Source organism: Gambusia affinis, linkage group LG13 (assembly GCF_019740435.1).
Source record: "Gambusia affinis linkage group LG13, SWU_Gaff_1.0, whole genome shotgun sequence".
Lineage (NCBI taxonomy): Eukaryota > Metazoa > Chordata > Actinopteri > Cyprinodontiformes > Poeciliidae > Gambusia > Gambusia affinis.
In genome coordinates, this window is record NC_057880.1 from 7964214 (window position 1) to 7983152 (window position 18939).

At 39.1% G+C, this 18939-nt stretch overlaps 1 protein-coding gene across 3 annotated transcripts; it reads right to left on the reverse strand.

The window, feature by feature from the left end:
- Positions 1-30: 30 nt before the first annotated feature.
- ppm1ba (protein phosphatase, Mg2+/Mn2+ dependent, 1Ba) lies at positions 31-17155 on the reverse strand. Of its 3 annotated transcripts, none has more exons than XM_044135580.1 (7): positions 16756-17155; positions 8901-9821; positions 7203-7320; positions 6102-6216; positions 4843-4900; positions 3528-3544; positions 31-2898 (listed from the first exon to the last, which is right to left on the reverse strand). In XM_044135580.1, coding segments are annotated over exons 2-7 (1197 nt in total). In that variant the 5' UTR covers positions 9789-9821; positions 16756-17155; the 3' UTR covers positions 31-2897. The 3 variants fall into 3 exon arrangements, with proteins under 3 accessions (XP_043991515.1, XP_043991514.1, XP_043991513.1); XM_044135579.1 differs by lacking the exon at positions 3528-3544 and adding an exon at positions 15610-15684; XM_044135578.1 differs by lacking the exon at positions 3528-3544.
- Positions 17156-18939: the final 1784 nt, after the last annotated feature.

Consider the following 18939-nt stretch of genomic DNA (forward strand, 5'->3'; position numbering starts at 1 on the left):
GCTAACAACACGTCACATCACAAACAGAAGTTTTCACATAAATCCATCTTTTATTGGTGGTTATGTTCACTGTACAGTTTATAAACTTAACAGCATAAATCAGTACAGAAAAAAAAAAATTAAAACTGGCCCTTCTTCAAATCGGCCTTAAAGTAAAAGCCATATTGTGAACTAAAACACTTGGAATAAATAAAAGAAAAAGAGTCATCTGGAAGTTACCATTGCAACTACACAAATGTTAATTATACATGAACATAGTGGGCTGAACAAATATATAAGCAGTCATTTTTCTCCTAAAAGCCTCGTAATAGTTTACTCCTGTGTTCACATCTCCACATTCTTGACTCCCGTTTGCAGCATTTGATGAACCAAGATTTCCTAAAACCGTGGCTTAACTCTCTACACAAATAGTAGCAACAAATCAGTGAAAAGATATCCAGACGTCACTTGATGTCCAGAAATGCCGCCGGCTCCCATGACAGTTCTCTTACTTTCAACAACTAGAATGATTAAAAAGTTTAAATAATAATAATAATAATAAAAAAGGAAGCAAAGAGAATGTGAGGCTGAGGTCGTAAAGAAAACGTGAGTAATGAGGAATTACATTCAGGAAAAAACAGCATCTCTCCCTCCATTCAGATCTTTAATTCCTCAGAGCCCAGTGTCTGATGTAGAAAGCTTTAGACTGTTCAGTGTGGAAGGAGTTTACACAATGTTAAAAACTAGGAATAGTTTATGAATATCAACTGGAGTCTACACAGCCAATGAAATAACTGACGTAAATCCAGTATAATTTGGTTTGGTCAAAACCATCACCTTAAATCCCTAAAGATTCTTCCGCTTTAACTTTTCACACATTTCCTCGTCAACACTGTGTTCCCCCACAGTGACCGGTTATACGTTATCCCCTCCCGTCTGTCCTGTCCCACCACAATAAATCAAGCTCCCCTCACCCCCTCCATTCCTCCTGGTCCACAGTAATCATTGCAAACGACTGCAAAAGAACTAAAACATTCAAGTACCTCCATGTCACATGGCACCGAGAGTAGAGTACCACAGTTGCATTAACCAGCCAAGTCCTGTCCGAATACTGCCGCTGCAAAAAGAACCATTTGCTTTTAACTTGAGAAATGTACTTCTTCGCTTTTGCATCCGTTCAGAGAAATTAGCTCAATGTATTTGTTTAAGCACAGATTTGTTTAGAGAAAAAAACTAAAGCCAAGATGCTTTACTTTGATTTTGGTTCTGGAACACATCCATCCACAGTTAGCTTTAATTAAAAAAATAAAATAAAAAAAGAAATATATGACTCCAAGTCCACATAGGCTCCTTTACTTCAATCACTAACGCACCCCCAAAAAAAAAGAAAAACTCGCCTTCTCCCGTTGTTTCATGTTCCTCTTTAGGTTTCATTGATCCGTAAGCAGCAGAATCACATCTCATTTAATCCCATCAAAAGAAAAAAAAAAATCATCACAGAAAAATGTTAGTACAAAAAAAAAAAAAATGTTTTCAGGTAAAACAAAAAGGCTTTTTTTTTTTTACCCTCCAGAGAAGTTATTTAAGAGATGGATAGAAAGGCAAGCCGTAGCATGAGCAGGATTGCCCATGTGTTGTGGATAAAAAGGCAAAGAGGAGGAAGGTGAAACTGGAATGTCTTCATCTCTAAACCCCTTTAATTGGAAGGCTTTTGTGTTGGAGCAACACCTGTGCACGCCTAATCTTAATGTTTCTGTTCTTTCGTTGATAGATCTAAACTTACAAACACACACACGCAGAAATGATCAAAAACATATTAGGCCACAATGAATACCAGGATAGGAAATGCAACCAAAGGAACAAAGAAAAAAATATATACATCTATATATATATATAGATATATATAGGAATTTTATATCTATCTCTATGCCTTTAAAGAAGAGCAGGCTCTAAAGCTTATGATTCTGGCAAGGTTTACCAATGCACTGCTGACTGTTTTTACAGGAGAAGACAGGAAGCAAAGACAAGTAGTAGAAGGAGGGAAATGATAAACTGTTGCCTCCGTTAGCAGGCGAGAGTAAAGACAGTGAGCAGAGACGTGCAAGAAGAGTCACACTGGAGTTCATGTGTGGAGAAGCATACCCGCTCGTTTCAGGAGCCACACCTGAAACCAAGACGGGAACGAACACACACACACACACACACACTCTCGTGTTATAGTGTGGAGCCTCAGGTGATCCGCTGTCGGGATCCGTTTGGAGGATTTTTACCCAGAAGTCTTTGGATGTTGTTGGTGGAGTTTCATGACCGTAACATTGGAGAAAGGGCAGACAGCTTCCCCCGTACGGCGTCGTAGCTTATGTGGCGTTTGCGGAGTTTGTGTGGTCGAAAAACACTTTGAAAACAAATAATGCCACAAAAACAACAGAAGCGTCATCGGTCTCATACAGACGTGTGAGCGGCTGGTTTTCTGTAATGGCGGCCAGCCGGTGGAGTTGTGAGGTCCCCTCTTCTTCTCTCAGGCCTCTGCAAGGCACCATAAAGTCCCAGAGCAGAGCTGCTCCCGTATATCTGTCAATCCACAACGAAAACAACCAACAGAAATGAAACCGAAATAAAAAATAAAAAAAACAAAAGAAAAAAAACTGTGCTTGCTTGTCTTTCTACTGGATTTTGTATTGTACGTATACGTCTGTAGTGCAGTTTGCAAAAAAAAAAAAAAAAATGCATCCTAATTCATTTGAAGCCCTCCCCGTTGGATGAGGATTATAATAATTATTCTCTCAGGTGAAAAATTAAAAGATGAGTTAGGATGCAATCTCATGTGGAATAGTGGTCCTGTGGCGTTTTTTTGTTTCGTTTTTTGGATCAGGCGGTTGTGCTGGACAGCTACCAGTGGCACTCCAAATCTGCTCCACTCTGCAAGAGGACAGCCAGAGAAAGGTAGAGCGGGGAAACAAACAAAAAATAGGGAGAGATGAGAGCGAAAGAAAAATAGTGTTAATTTAACGTCACGTTAACAGGTTTCGGTTCCCGACCTGGGTTTTCGAGGGAAGGTTTTTATACCATCGACGCAGACAAAAAATAAAGTTACAACACCAACACTTCTAGCCTCAGGTTCGCAGATCATTTAATACACAAATAAATAAATTTGCCAACATAATTCTGTAGCTTTCTGTTCTTGCGGGGCGTGGCACAGAGACAGATCGTTATTTGCTTGCGTGCGGCTGCTGAGACATCAAGTGAGACAGCAATGCATGCGTGTTGGTGTGCCTGTGATGCGAGAGAGGGGGACAGACAGGACCAGAAACACCTCATCGCTCATCTACACACATACACACACTCCTTAAAGTCCAAATGGAGCTCTACATGCTGGAAAGTAGACCAGAAGGGGACGTAGAGACTGATGGAGGTGTGACACAGGGGAGTATGCTCTGTGGGTCGCTATCCATGCCTGTAAGAACGTGTGTGTGCGTGTGTATGCATGAGGTTTTGGAAGGGGGGTCAGGGTGGGTTGGGGTTTAACACTTATATATGTGATCACTTACCAAATGAAACAGGAGGGCTGCATTAATCAGAGGGTGAACACACAGTTAGACATGTTGATGCTTCCCTTGTTAGCGTCTTTATATGCGTCTTCTTGCTAAAAACCAAATTAACACCTCTTGGACTTTTCCCACATTTTGCCGAAGTATACCCGCAAAATTTGTTGCATTATACGTGGATTTTCTGCAGTAGATCAACACAAAGTGGTGCATATTTGTAAAGTGTGTCTGTCACCAGAAAAAACAAAACAAACTGAAGCCCAACAAAGTTTGTGGTCGCAACTTGACGAAACATGACAAAGCTCAGAGGATGGACAGTTTTGTGTGTAACTAAAAAGTACATATGCACAACAGTGGAGTGGAACCAATTTTACCATTTTAAAAAAGTTCATCTTCACTTTAGAGTGCATATAAGTGTGCATCAGTAACAAACCTCTACGGAATACCTCTGTTTTGTTTTTAGTATTGTTAAAAGGGTAAAACTTTTAAGTGTAAAAAGATACAAAACTGTCAAAGAAGGGAATTTTCCTCCTCAAGTCAATGGTTGGGTAAACATCAACCCTAGTGAAAGCTACTGCCACACACACACACACACACACACCCACACAAACACAATCCCTTTTTGATGTTAATTATAATCAGATAGACACAAAAGAATCCACTAAACACATATCACTTTGAGTTCAAACACTGACAGCAGCATTTATCACAACCATGACAAGATGCTAGCTTAGCCTGCTAACTGTCTATCCTGAAATGTAGCTGGGATGTGTTGGAGGAGCTACAATTACCCAACAATTACCAATTTAAATTCAACTATTTGAACTAACAGTTTTTCTTAGATTTTTTTCTTCTTATGTTATAAATATGGAGTTCAAAGAATTCTATTAATTCAGTTGGATTTTTGTGAAACAAGTAAATTAAAACTTTATTTCCAAGGACTACAGACTTAAGGTCTCTGTGACAGATGTTTAAAATGGAAAAAAAGGAAAAAAAACAAAAAAAAAACAAAGGTCAAACGTATAGAACAAACCAAGTAATGCTTTGAATTTGTCTTGGTCATTTAGAGCAGCATGTGAAGAAAGAGACATCAGGGATCTCATTAAGTTCAAGGTAAAACCCAGAATACACATCATGAGCAGCGGCTTTCTGTAAACCGATGAGACTGTTGATGCCAACAGAAGGACAACTTCCCAGTCCAGAGAAATTAATAGAGATGTCATCAAAACTACATTACATAGCCTCAAAATGTCATGACAGTGTTGGTAAGCGTTTTTAAATACAGGTCAGAGGCCAAAGGTCATTTATAGACACTTACTCCATCTTCCTCCTTGTAAGGATTCAGACGGTTGTATACTGCTTCGATAACACTGCGTCTGCAGGAAGAACACAAACAAGGTTGAGTATGTTGAGAGTTTAACAGTTCAGGGAATTCATCAACGTTAACATGGAGGGCGTGTACACACAAAGGAAAGATGGACAGAAAATACAGGCAACAGATAAAGAGGATACATGTTGGTACCATAATAGGCAAATATTATTAGAACTAATTTGGGAAGCATTAAGGGCGACATTAATAAAATCCCAGTGAAACGCATAAAGCTGTTTCAGGCTTTCCCCCCCAGTGTATTATAAGCCTACTATGCACAACACCAGGCAAAGTGTTTTATCTTAAATATTTTTTATTGTGCAAGTAATAGTGACAGTAAAGATCAAGCTAGGTTTATAGTTGAAGAAACTGAACTGGGCATGAGGGCTGTCCCTGCTCACATGATATTATTTCCAAGTTATGATGCCGACTTGTGCACCTACAAATGTTTACAACTTTTAAAAATTTTTAACACATAAACATAGTGTCCCTACCACCAGCTAAGTAGGTTTTCAATATATATATATATATATAAATAATTTTATGTACAGTGCCTTCCAAAAATATTAATAGTCGAACATCTTTATTATTTTATCATTGTTTTTTAAGTTTGTGCTTCCCTCTCATATCATACACAAACTAGTGCACAATTGTGAACTGTATGGAAAAATGACACCCAACTTTTAAATATTCACATACAAGGAAAAGACAATCAGAAACGTTTGGTACGCATGTTATACCAAATTCAATTTCAAATTTTAGATGATTTTTTTTCCTTTCAGGTTTAGATAAAATGAAACACAAATGAGAATACATCTTAAAAACTTGATTTTATTTCAATCATTACTTCTTAGGGTTTAACTGAATTCAAAGTTGAAATAAATAGAAGGTATAAAACATGATAGTAGTTTTTAGGTGGGCTAGCATTACACTGTGCTATGGATGCTTTAGTGAAAAACAAACAGATTTTCTAAAAAATGACATCTTCAAAAACAGAAAATATGATTAAATTGCTAAAAATGATTTATCGCCGAGACCTAATGGTATCCAATCACTTGGTAAAAAGAATCCACCCGTGTATAATTTAACATCAGCATAAATCCAGCTGCTTTTTGGAGGTCTCAGAGGCTTGTTAGAGATCATCAGTGAACAAATGGCATCATGAAGACAACAGGAACACGTCCATCATAAAAGGTGGCAGCATTTACTTGCTAGCGAGTCCGCCCCCTGGTGGTAGAGGGGGCATCCCGCTGTCGGAGGCCAGGTTCCTCATCACCGTCACCAGATCCGGAAAAGCGTCTTCTCGGGGCCGAGACAGCATTTCTAAAGAGGACAGCAGAACTGCTGTTACACAGCGCTTATTACTACCAAGACCGTCAGTAGAAAGAAAAAGAGTGAGGAGAATTGGAGTTATTGGAGTACGTGAGGATGGAAACCGTACAAGTGATTTTTTATTTTTATTTTTAAACAAGTGTCTGAACGAGACACGGTGACAGCGAGAGGCTCGCAGCTGAGTGGCGTAAAGCCAGGTCGATGTTCAGCCAGAGCATTCCTCTCAGTCTGTCCTCTCCCCTTCTACTCCCTCTCTTCTTTGCTCTCCACAAAGTAGAAAACAGCCTGAGCCAAACATGTATGCTCCGTCTCACCTGGACCAAAGGTTTCTTCTATCAGGTAAAAGTCACAATTTGTGGCAAGTTACATACAAGCTACGGTATTTTCAAGTGTATCTTGAGGCATTAAACTAAACATCTTTATAAGTCATTCTGTGAAGCAGAGAGAGACAGGAAACAAGCTGATAGGCTCTGGTTTTATAGGAATAAAATCTTACAGGAAAGGGCTACACTTTAAGCAAAATGTCTCATGAATCAGGAAGGAAAATAAGGAGGGGAGTGGGGGGAGGGTTAGAAAACAGCCCACAGAACAGAGACAGATCAGGGAATTCATCCAAACAACACAGGGCAAGAAGAGGAGGGGAAATGGAGAAGAAGAGAAGGGAATAAAGGAGGGAGATGGTTCCTGAAATGGAAAAACAAGCTATAAAGTATCATTCTTTGAATATGAACAAGATGCAATTCAGTTGGAACATCCATAACAATACGATTAATATAAAAACAAATGTTTAAAATGAGATCATCTTTAGAAGAAAACAAAATGTTCCATTACTCCTGAAAGCTGTGGTCTACAAATAAACCATTTTACGGCAAACCTCTGAAAATGGTGAATAAAGTTAAAGCGTTAAATCATTCTAGGTTCCCATGATGTTTTCACCTTAGATAAACAACTAGAAGAAATTAGCTCTCGGCTTTTACCTTCCACTCGAGCCTCCAGATATTTGTTGACCTCAGCTTCTCTCCTCACAGCTTCCTCGGATACTTTGGGAGCATTGGGCAAACACACTAAAACAATACTCATGTTATCTCGACTTCCCTAGATGGATGACAGGTGGAGGGGAAACAAAACACTGTATTAATATTGAGCACATTCAGAAAAGGCCCAATAACACAGAGCAATTCACAATTTCCAAAATTGTGAATTGTTAACTCGAGAGCGAGAGCTGCTTTTAGTTTGAAGAAGCAGCTTTAGTTTTAGAGGCCATGTTTTGCCTTTCTGCTCATGTATCTGATCTAGTCCTTTAGCAAGTTCAGACTTGGACTTCGTTTTCCCCCTTAGAGAACGTTCTTATCGTAGTACCAAATCGTTTCTACAGAGAAACTTTCACTGGAGAAGGAAATATTACAAAAAGTTAAAGGGGCTTTGAGTCAATGGTCCAGAGCAAGAGAGAAGAGGTGAAGAAGTGTGAGCAAGCAGGTAGGAATGGGTGAAAAAAGGGTATCAGCAAAAATGAAAAGAATGACGAAAAGCCAATTGAGAAGGACAGGATATGCCACCTTTTCATTTAGAAAGTGGTGGCATCAGATTCGTTCTCAAGAATTAGAACGTTAATGGAAATTATCTCACCAGAACCTTAATAAATCTAAAATAATAATTTGTTGTCCAGGAGACTAATACAAGTGCAAATTGCATACAACAAATACATCAGCTAATATTACATGTGTATGCTAGGATATGCTATGGACTGTTGCATTTGTATCAGAAACCAATTTTAAAGTAAGAAAGGAAGTCATTCTTGAGTTGAAACACTGAGTTACTTTAAAAGTGAAGGAATATCTGCTGCTTTTAAACATCATCTGGCAGTATTCTGAGAACCCGATGAACAAGACAGAGTGACAGATGAGATATGAAGGATTTAAGATCCTATGATGCCTTCATGATATATTTCTTGTCAAAGCCAAGAGTCTTGTGAAGTGTTATCAAGTTGCTGTCAGGATGGAATTGCTTTTTGCAAAGTAAATGTGAGCTATTATTCAGTCTCTGATGTGAGGAAAGGTGGTTAAAGCTTGAAAGCTTTCATCCATGTCTGAGGCTCTTATTTTGAAATAAGAGGAACTAGTACCCAACTCCTACGGCCAGCTTTCTGAAATGACTGACAACATTCAGCTACAAAAATCCTGTAAATTGTGTGGCTGGTTTTTGCTGCAAGAGGAAAATAAATAGCTACGTGTGTATTTAACAGTTTTCTTAAATAGTGTGGACTGAAGATCACAAGACGAGATTAATGAAACCTTTACTGTTTTAGTGAATATACAAAATGAGAGATTTGCACAAAGACAACCTGATAATTGGGCACAAATATGAAAATATGTGGACCAGTCAAACTGGGTCTTAATGCTACACATAATCTTTAACAGGGTCTGATTGCCAAACTGTATGTACACACGTTTCCTTTTGGGTTTGTAGTTTGCGTCCAAAAACATTCTCTAAAGCTCATCTTCTTGTGAGTCCAGTGTAATGCATCAGCTTGTATCATAATTAAAATAACATCCGTAAACAATGTGGCCGCATATAACCACTAGACTCGCATCTCTTTTGTGCATTTCTATTAATGTTCAATAGTTTAAAGACTTCCACCCCATCAAGGCGGTGCTGAAAAACTAATGTCCACGTACCTTGTGCAGGCAGGTATCCACCACTTCGTTACAGACTCTCTCCAGGTCATCACACACCTCTAGTCTAGATTTCACAAATTCACACAATTCCTCATTGGACATGACATCCCAGATGCCATCACAAGCCAGAATAATGAACTGATCTTGTTCCGGCGCCCGAACCATCACGTACACTTCCGGTTCAGGGCTAACCAGCTGCTCCGTGGGGCCCTTGCCATCCACGCACTTGTAATCATAGTCCCCCAAGGCTCTCGAGACCGCCAAGGACCCATTAACTCTCTGGATCATCACAGAGCCTCCCGCGTTCTGGATGCGCTCCCTCTCGCGGGGGTTGCAAGGCTTGTGGTCGAGCGTAGAGAAGCACACCTGCGAGTTGCGGTACAGAACGGCTCGGGAATCCCCGCAGTTAATAAAGAAAAAGTGCTCCGGCGACAGGAGAATCCCCACCGCCGTTGAGCCACTGCGGTCCATGCCGTTCCGGAGGTCGGAGAAGCTGCGCATGTGCTCGTCGATCCTCAGGAAACCCGTGCGGATCCCAGCTTTCACGGCCCCCACAGCGGGAGGAGGAAGAGCTTGAGTGTCAGTGCTGCAACCATCTGGTCCGACTTGCAAGCCTTGTTTGCCACCAGTGCCTACGCTCGCAAGAATGATGTGTTCGAGAAGGTGCTTCGAGCAGTAGGTGGCGACCCTGGATCCAGCGTGGCCGTCGTACACGGCGAAGAAAGACCAATCGGTCATGCCGGGAGCCTGAAGCCCCAGCACAGCCGTGTGAGCGTCCTCCATCTCCACCCGCCAGCCCTGCATGGAGCTCAACCCGTAGCGCAGTCCGTTCCCCTCGCCATGAGAGTTGTGCTTCTCCGTTTTGGGTTTGTCCAGAAACGCCCCCATGCCTCGGCCTTAGACAGACGGAGCCCCTGCTTCCTGTGGCGGAGACACAAAGAGAAGCAAGGAACATGAAATGAAATGCTAATAACTGGCCATTTTGACAAATATTTGGACATTAGTTATTATATTCTTTATGACAAGGTTGCAATCATGAGTAAAAAGACGTAAAACAACAAAGAGAACAAAGAAGTTTAGTTGAAAATATCAATTATTTTGTATACATTTTAAAAGTTCTCTTCAGTTCAGATTTTTTATATTTAATCAAATCTTGACCATGGCCCAATATCTTACAAAAAAATCTCGGTCACACATATTTATCTTTAATTAAAAAGAATATGATGCTGAAAGTATTTACAGATGCAACTAGAAATTATCTGGTCACCAGAATCAAAGACTTTCCTGCTGGATGATATCATAAATCCTACTTTTCTCTAGTTAGTGAACATTTATACCAGATACCAAACTCTGTAGAGCAGATGCTATTACTGAATGAAGACGACTCAACCTGGGCATTTTCAGTATCAATCAGGCATTAAAATATGAATTCAGAAAGAAAGACTGGCATGAAGTTAGTTTAAAGGAAAATTTATTTTACACAACATTCAGTCAGGATAATTAAAAAAGGGAAAGAGAGACTTTTAGTACATAGCAGGAAGACTGAACACATTACAGCAATACCAAGCTCAGTTTAGTCACCCGAATTCAACTCCAAAGACATTTTGGAACAAGCTAAATCGGATTTCAAAAATGTCCAGCAGTAAATGCAAGCTTCCCCTCAGGAATGTCCTCAAATGGCAAAAAGGGAAATGCAAAGAAATCTCCTGAAAAAGTCTCCATCAAAAAGTCTACACAGTTATTATTATTATAGGAATCAGACAACCAAAGCCATCAGACATCTGTCTGGACTTTGCTAATTTAGAATAGTTTCCCTCAGAATGAAAACAGTACAATCCCCAAAAGCAAACATTTGTCACAGAAGTAAACATATTTCAGTTTGTTTATGCTTAACTATATTAAAAAGTTCTAAATTTCCTTCCCTCCTCCCCCAATTGAACAGAATTAGCAATTATATAATCTGCATCCATGATCCCAGATGATGGCCTAAAACTCTGCACCCTTGTGCAACAAAGCCAAAAATAGCACAACGCACTTTAGTTTATACTTAAAAAGACGGAGGAGTGAGCTTAAAAGCTTCTTTGGCCAGAGAAAACTGGCAACCAAAGGCATTAACAAACTGTCCAAGAGGATGTTGTCTCCAGCAATAACTGTACCTGCATTAGCTAAATGAACAGCAGCATCAGGCTGTTTCATGGCAGATACTAATTCTGCATTGAGCCTGTACGGATCGTTTAGATAATGTGAGAGGAGAGTCTATAACTGTATTGATTGTCACAGTACTTAACTGCACCTTGGCCATTGAAATTGCCCTTTTAACATGCACGTTGCTTCTGATGACATCAATAAATGCAACTTATAAATACACTGTAGGCCTATTTGATGATCTACTCTACTAATGTCAATTGTATAGATGGAGCTAAAAGGCTGAAGGTCATGTTTTATTGAAGATGGGTAACATCCAGCTCATCTCCATTAGGAGGAAAAGTGTATTACGTTATTATTACAGCTCAAATAAAAAAGGTCGTAGTTTTATCAGCGTGCTGTGGAATCAAAGGTTGCACAACACTGCTGCTTAATCTACAGCAGTGTTGTGCAACAGAGATGCAATAGTTCTCCTAGAAGGACAACAAGATCCACTGGCTGACCTGGATCCACATAGTAAGCCATTTAAACTGCTCTGTATAATCATCCTCTTAACGTCAACCACAGCACAGCAAACACTTCCCACACAACAAAGTTGAACTAAATTTACACTCCCGTGTCTTTAAGAGCAACCGGAAGGTTCGTCAGATGTTTTTGGGTTTACAATCCCTGTGGCTAGTGACCAGTTCCAAGGTTTAGAAACATTAGCCTTTCAAAAAACAAAAAAAAACCCTGAAGGTTTCTGTCATTTCCAGAAGGGTTGAAGTCCTTTTTATGAATTGCCAGGGGAGAAGCCAGAGTGACCCGAGCTTTTTCTGGCTCTATGGAGCAGAGTGCAACAAGGCTTGTGCCATCCCCCACCTATTGCTAGTCACAGATTGTTTTTTTCCTCAGATTTAGCAGTCTTGAAATATTACTAGTTGTGAAAATGAACAGTGGTAGTGTGAAAAGGAGTGCAAGAGATTAGTTTTTTAAAAATTCATTATTAACTCTGTTTGGAAACCAGTAGTTGTGTGCAGTTTGCTTGTTAGACAATCATCTATAGGTTCTACCCAAGCAGGCGGTCTAACCAGATAATACAGCATGTTGTTACTCTGAAAAGAGGAGAAGGGCAAAAAGATGCAACATTCTGACCAATAAGCCGTTTAAACTACTACTACATTTAGTTGGTGTTTACTCAATATCTTTGCCTTTGGTTCTGTGTACATAAAGAACCGTAATAACCAATGTGTTGGGTTATGTTGGTAACAAATAGAATTAGGCCTGTCAGAATAACAAATTTTGATAATATAGTTGGTCTAAGACCATCGTGAAGTAATGTAAAGGTAATGGCACAATAATGCAAGGATACATGCTATAAACTTTAAATTCTAACAAGCATTTAACACTGAAACTGGAAGATATTTCAAATATCCTAAATTAATAAACAAAATAACAGAAAGAAAACTAATATAATGAATTATGAAGTCTCTGTATATAAAATTGTCCTTCAACAACAACAAAAAAAAGGGCAAGTTGAGACCAAAACACCAGACTGAAGAATTTTGTCATACAGATTTTGGTAGAAAGATAAAATAAATCATGCAAATAGAAATGATTGAGCTCGATTTAATTTATCATGCAATTAATTGATCTATTGATTATTGTGACAGGCCTAGATGGAATATTATTTTTTCATTTCTTTTAAAAGTATATTGGGTCATGTCCTATTTTATTTGGGGGGTTTTTCCCCCCCAACTCGTGACAATCTTATGGAGGATAGCATCTACTTTTCATCGTGAGAAAAGTTTGACACGGAAACTCTGTAGGGCAATAAAAGGTTTCAAAAAATAAAACTATAAACCATAAAAGGCAAAGTACAAAACCGTTTATCTGCAGGGTTTTCTGATCGATTTTACTTTATTATAGAAGAAAAGTCACCTGCTAAAAGAAATACTTACGATCAAGTTTAATGGGAACATGATGAAGCATAACAACCATTATTTCTCAAACAGGAGACTTTGCTCTTCTAATACAAAATATCATATAATCCATAGTAAAACTCTGGAAAGTGAAAACAGCACAGCGGTGGATGTTAGTCATGAGACAGAAGAACAGCACCTCAGTGCTGGAGGACAGTGTTGCATGTCTTTCACGTTCCTTTATGGGGTGCAGATGTATTTAAGGCTCGTACAGATAATAAAACTGACCTTTTCTGAATTTAATTATGCCACAAAATTATTTTCGTTCGTTCTGTCTGAAAGGTGGCCAACGGACTGGCTCGGCAGCACCACAACCTCTGTTCTCAGACAGCTTTAACAAGTTAACTCAATTTACCCTTCAGCTGCTGATGGGCTCCACACAGGGCTAGATTATCCTGTCAAACACAGACGTCTGTCTGAGAGCATCGGTAGCAAAAGATCTCTATTAACGTCTGTTTTAACTGTTTATCAACAAACTACTGATGGGGAATAGAACTATGAACGCTAAGTTTCCACATTTTGTAACCCTCCTTTAGAGCTACAAAGTTAAAAAGTTATTTTTATAATCTGGTTTTACTCTTCACTTCTCATCCCTATTCAATGTCATCTGGGCCAAGCAGTGCATAGTTTTGTTACACGAATGTCCCTTAATGTTTATTGTAAGTGGAAATGAAAAATCCGAATATCAGCACTGTGCAATATATAGATATGAAAGGAGTCGTTCATGATATTTAAACAGAAAATGAATCCAGGAACATATTTATGGCCCCCAGGATCAAATATAAAAATTACTCACTTTCCAGATTGTTGTGCCACAGCTGTAGAGGAAGCTCCCTTAATTCCCATGCTGTCTTGAGAGTCACAACTTATTTAGAAAGGAACTGAAGACATTTTAATTTAAGCGTGACGGTCCTTAAGATCCTTTTAAATAATACTTTATTTGTATATAATTGTGATTTCTGCCTTTTCAGTCATGTTTCTATTTTTACGCTCTGACTTTGTGACTTATTGCTGAAAGGTGCTACATTAATAATATTTATTAAATACTTCCAAAAGTCTCAGTCAGAATCAATCCAGCCTTTTTTGTCCTAGAGCCTCTTTTATACGGATAGAAAAGAATCTCTTTAGCACTCAGTCTACATGTTTAGTGGTACAGTATACACATATAATCAAACTTTTCAAAAGTGACAATCTACAGTACCTCTCTGTGACTTCTTAAGTGCTTCAGTATTGCTAGATTTTGGTAACCTAGTGGCATAACCCAAGATTTTGTAGATGTGCAAATTTTCATGAAGAGGTAAAAGGTAATTTTTTTATTTATATAGCACATTATTTTAAAGGCCAACATCTCTTTATAAAACCTTGCATGCCACTCTGCTGTATTTTATCCAATCACCTAAAGAAAGCTGTACTCTTTCTTACAACCAATGAAATATCTTAAACTGACTGGTAAAGATATTGAAATTAAAATATCCAAGTCCTGCAGCAGTAAAATATATGCAATTACCATCCAATTAGACTGGTAGGGGACCTGGTGCCCATCTCTAACGGCCTCTGGACGGGTTGCCAGTCCATCAAAGGGCAGCATAGAGACACATACAGGCACATAATAATACCTAGTAGCAATTTAGAGATGCTCACTTATTCCATCTAACAATTTTTGGAATGTTAGAGAAAACTAACTATCCAAAGAAATTGGAGTTCCCAATAAGCACCCATGGGGAGAATGTGCAACAACTGAATCAATGAGTTTCTTGCTGCCAGGAAACAGTGCCAAGAAATGGGCCACCATGCAGCCCTCATGCATTTTATTTCTCCAAATTCAGCACTTCAACCTCCACCTCAACACTGATTGTGATCTGTGTATTCAGCTTCGCTAAATAAAACGCTTGGAGAAACTAAGGATCACAGTGGAAAAAGACCGTCATGTTTACTATAATAATTAACATGTCTGTTTTTACAAAAAGTGTAACATATTGTTGGGTAACTTATTATTCTGTTAGCAATTGAATGGTAAAACTTTTTCAGAACATTGCCACTGAAAAAAAATGTCATGTGTGTGAATCAATGTTACTGTTATGGTGTTATTAATATATAATCAGCCCAGTGTTTACTTAGCCGACTTCTTAATGAAGGTGAAACAAAGTCAATACAGCCAATTCTGATATAACCCATTTCTAGACACACACTTCTATTGCATTTAAGCCAAGAGCTTATCTTTCTGCTGATTAGGCATCCATTATATACATCCGCTTCTCATACAGTGAAAAACTAAAATGTTTCTGGACTAGCTGGTTTAGCAGGACAACTGCAGTGATATTGCAGATTACAATTGTGCTTTGTTTAGGTTTTTTTTTTGTTTGTTTGTTGTTGTTTTTTTATAAAAAATGTCGAGATGAAAACTGTTGGATGATCATCACTTAAGTCATACCAAAAGTTGTCAATTTCCAGGAACGAAAGCGGCACATCATTATGGAGTCGTTACTGGACCAGACAGGAGTCTATTGGACCGTGGCTGAAGAGCAGGGAAGTAAATGTGTCTTGATATAGTAGACTGTGAGTGGTTTCTTGGCAGTAAAGAGGGCATCTGTGCTTGTATGTACCTGCCCTTTCTCGATCTACAAGCTTCCCAGCTCCAAATTTATCTTCCAGGCATCAAAAGTTAAGATCTGATGAGACTGAGGGAAAAGAGGTCACACCACATGATAAATGGTTTTAGGAGTTAACTAAATTCCTGTGGGATAAAACGTACTAATAGATAAAAAGTGCTTGTACAATACCCAAACTCAAATTGTAAGCAGTGTTATTAGAACATGTATATAATGTAATCCAACTCTCCCTCTTGATAGGAAAACCCTCGAGCTATTTCGAGGTTTCCAGTCAACAGAGCACCTTAATGTAGAGCCGCATGTGATGTAATTCAGATGACAGGCGTAGCCAAGCATAGATAGATAAATATCTCTGGAAGAGGCACAGGCTTGTTATCTGCACGGCGGTTTGGGGAGGTTTTAAAACGTTATTATTATAAAGCCACTCTTGAAGTAACACAGCAGTGGCACACGTCCATAGGGTGTAGGCTGACTGACAACAATAAACAATACAACATGCTAATAAATAAAATGCATGTTCTAATCTAGAAAAGTCCTATTCAGTTATAGGAATGGGCATATGAATACTTAATTAAACAATGGAATGATAATATACATGCCTGTGGTAAAAAATTACAACCTTTTATACTTTAATGTTGAAATATAGGTCAAAACAAAACTAACAGGAATAAATATTAGTGACTAGTTCAATGAAGGACACTTGTTGCAAACTCTAAGCCTAATTTTAGATATTAAAGTACGTATTAAAATTAAACACATTATCTACCTTTTTATGGGGAGGAATATAACAATTATTAACTCTACCAAAATAATTAACCAATAGTTGCCCCCATATGCAATAAGAACGCCAGCAGCTCATAATTTCTGCTGATGAATGTTTTGAATACAGCCTCAAACCAAACCAACAGGGAACTGAGCAAGTACTTTTTAAAAAAAAGACACACAGATACACATCTTCAATAGTTCTACACAGCGTTGTTTTTAAAGTCTCTGCTTCACTAAATCTTAGACCACTTGCATTAAAGGATAACCAGCTAGCGAACTTCACAGCTGTCAAAAGTGTTGTCTTATGTTACATGTTAGCTGGTGATTAGCCAAGTGCCATAACATTGTTAGGTGTCAGAACGAGGCGTTACTTACGTTGTAGGAAAGGCACCGTTTCAGTCCGTCCACCTTCGGGTGCCTACGGCAGATGTGAGAAAGCCCACAGGTTTTCTGGTGATGAGTGGTGGAAAATTTCTCGGTGCTGTTAGCCACTTTCGGTTTTTGGCCCCTGCTCGAAGGCTAGCTAGCATTTCAAACGAAGAATTCTCCCTTTAGCATGTCCCTGCATCGGAGTAAGGCCTTTATATACATGTTTCCTATGGTAAACACAAAGAGGGCGAATTGTTAACACTGTCCGAGATTGCTGGCTAAGAGAAAGAACGGCTCTATTTGAGAGAATACATTTAAGATTTAAAAGTCAAGCTAATTTGAGGCTAAAGCTAAATGGACGAGGCAAATGACGTTCCTTTTCAGCTCCCACTTTAGGGGCGGGAGAGTCATACTAGTCTCTGTTGTGATTGGGCAATGGTTGTTAAAAGTCAGGACGTCATTGGCCAAAAACTGTCAATCAGAATTCATGTGCGGCATGGTGTGAATTGTACTAATGTGGATGTTTGTGTTAGGCGGGTGCAGTAGGTAAGTGTGCGTGATTTTTACTTTTCCTCGATTACTGGTACAAGCACGCAGGTTTAGGATGCCAGCCAATATATATCTTTTTTTGCTAGCAGGTTTCTTGACATGGCTTACCAACAAAAGCGCAGGGATAATTAATCAAATACAGCAATGAATAACTTCACCCTTGCACTAATCCCACTTTTAAATGTCTTGGAGCAGATTTCATAGCAGTGAAATCTCTGCTTCACTGCTTATTCAGGGATGAGATTGCATAAATTATCCTATTTGTACTAAGTCGTCTGTTGAAAGAAACTGAAAAACCAACAAATCAATGAATCAGACAAATGTGAGGCTCATAAAATCCAAGAAAAATGAAATGAAGAGTGTGGAAAGACAAGAAAAAAAATTGATAATTTATCCCCCCCCCACACCCACCACGCCCGCTTAAAGTACAATATGCAAAATCTACAAGGTTACATTCACAGATATAATTTGAATTTTCTTAAATGATTCATTGATCCTAAACTAAATACATCACATGCCATCAGCTGCAGCTTTTAATATGGTAGATTTGGCTCACTGTCCCAGCCATCATGGTGGGGTCAGGAGGGTTGCTGGTGCCTATCTCCTGCTAAAGTTTCAGGCAAGAGGTGGGGTCACCCTGGACAGGTCGCCAGTCTGTCGCAGGGCAACACAGAAAGAGACAGGACAATCACTCACTCACACACTTAGGGAGAATTTGTAGAGACCAATTTACCTAGCAGGCCATGTTTTTGGACTGTGGGAGGAAGCCGGAGTACCCAGAGAGATCCCACACATGCACAGGGAGAACATGCAAACTCAGTGCAGAAAGACCCCAGGCTGGGAATTGAACCCAGGACCTTCTTGCTGCAAGGCAACAGTGCTACCAACTGTGCCACTGTGCAGCCCTTGGTCACGACAGTTACACTTTGAAGTACCGTTTTGAATGTCCTGACAGGGATATTCTACAGTCTTCTTGTGGAAAATTAGCTCCCCACAACCATCTTTAGTTCAAAATCTTATTGTGATCAAATTTATCTGGATTTTTCTATAGACCACTTACCATTCTAGATTTACAAAACTCATATTCTATTTATGGAAGCACCAAAAGAGCAACCATCTCCCTCCCAAATGCATGACTTTGGACTTTATACCTGGAAAGAACCCACTGGTATGCATGGGGAGAAGATGTTATCTCTATGCAGAAACCCACACAGGCAGGAGACAGGGAGAATCTTGTGAAAAGTAGCTGTAGATGTAGTTTGAGTTGGAAAAAAAACCCATCAAGAAACACAGCAAGCAAAGGATCTAACGTATACAAAGCAAAAAGCAAAATAAATACAAGGCAGCAACAAGAACTATGGCAGGGGAACCTTATAGCGGAGGATGAGAACTGACAACATATCCAATGGAAGGAGTGATTACCGGATCTGGAACAGGTGAGTCTGATTAAATAAGCTTGAATTTAGACAGTGACGGAAAATGTCTAGAAATGGCGCCTGCATTGTGTAAACTTGGCAAAGGAACACGAGTACTAAAAATGCAGGATAATCACTGGCAGAAAAACAAGCATAAAACATTCATTTATAAGACATGAGTGAATAGAAGAATGTAGGTCTAAAGCGACAGAAAGTCAAATAAACA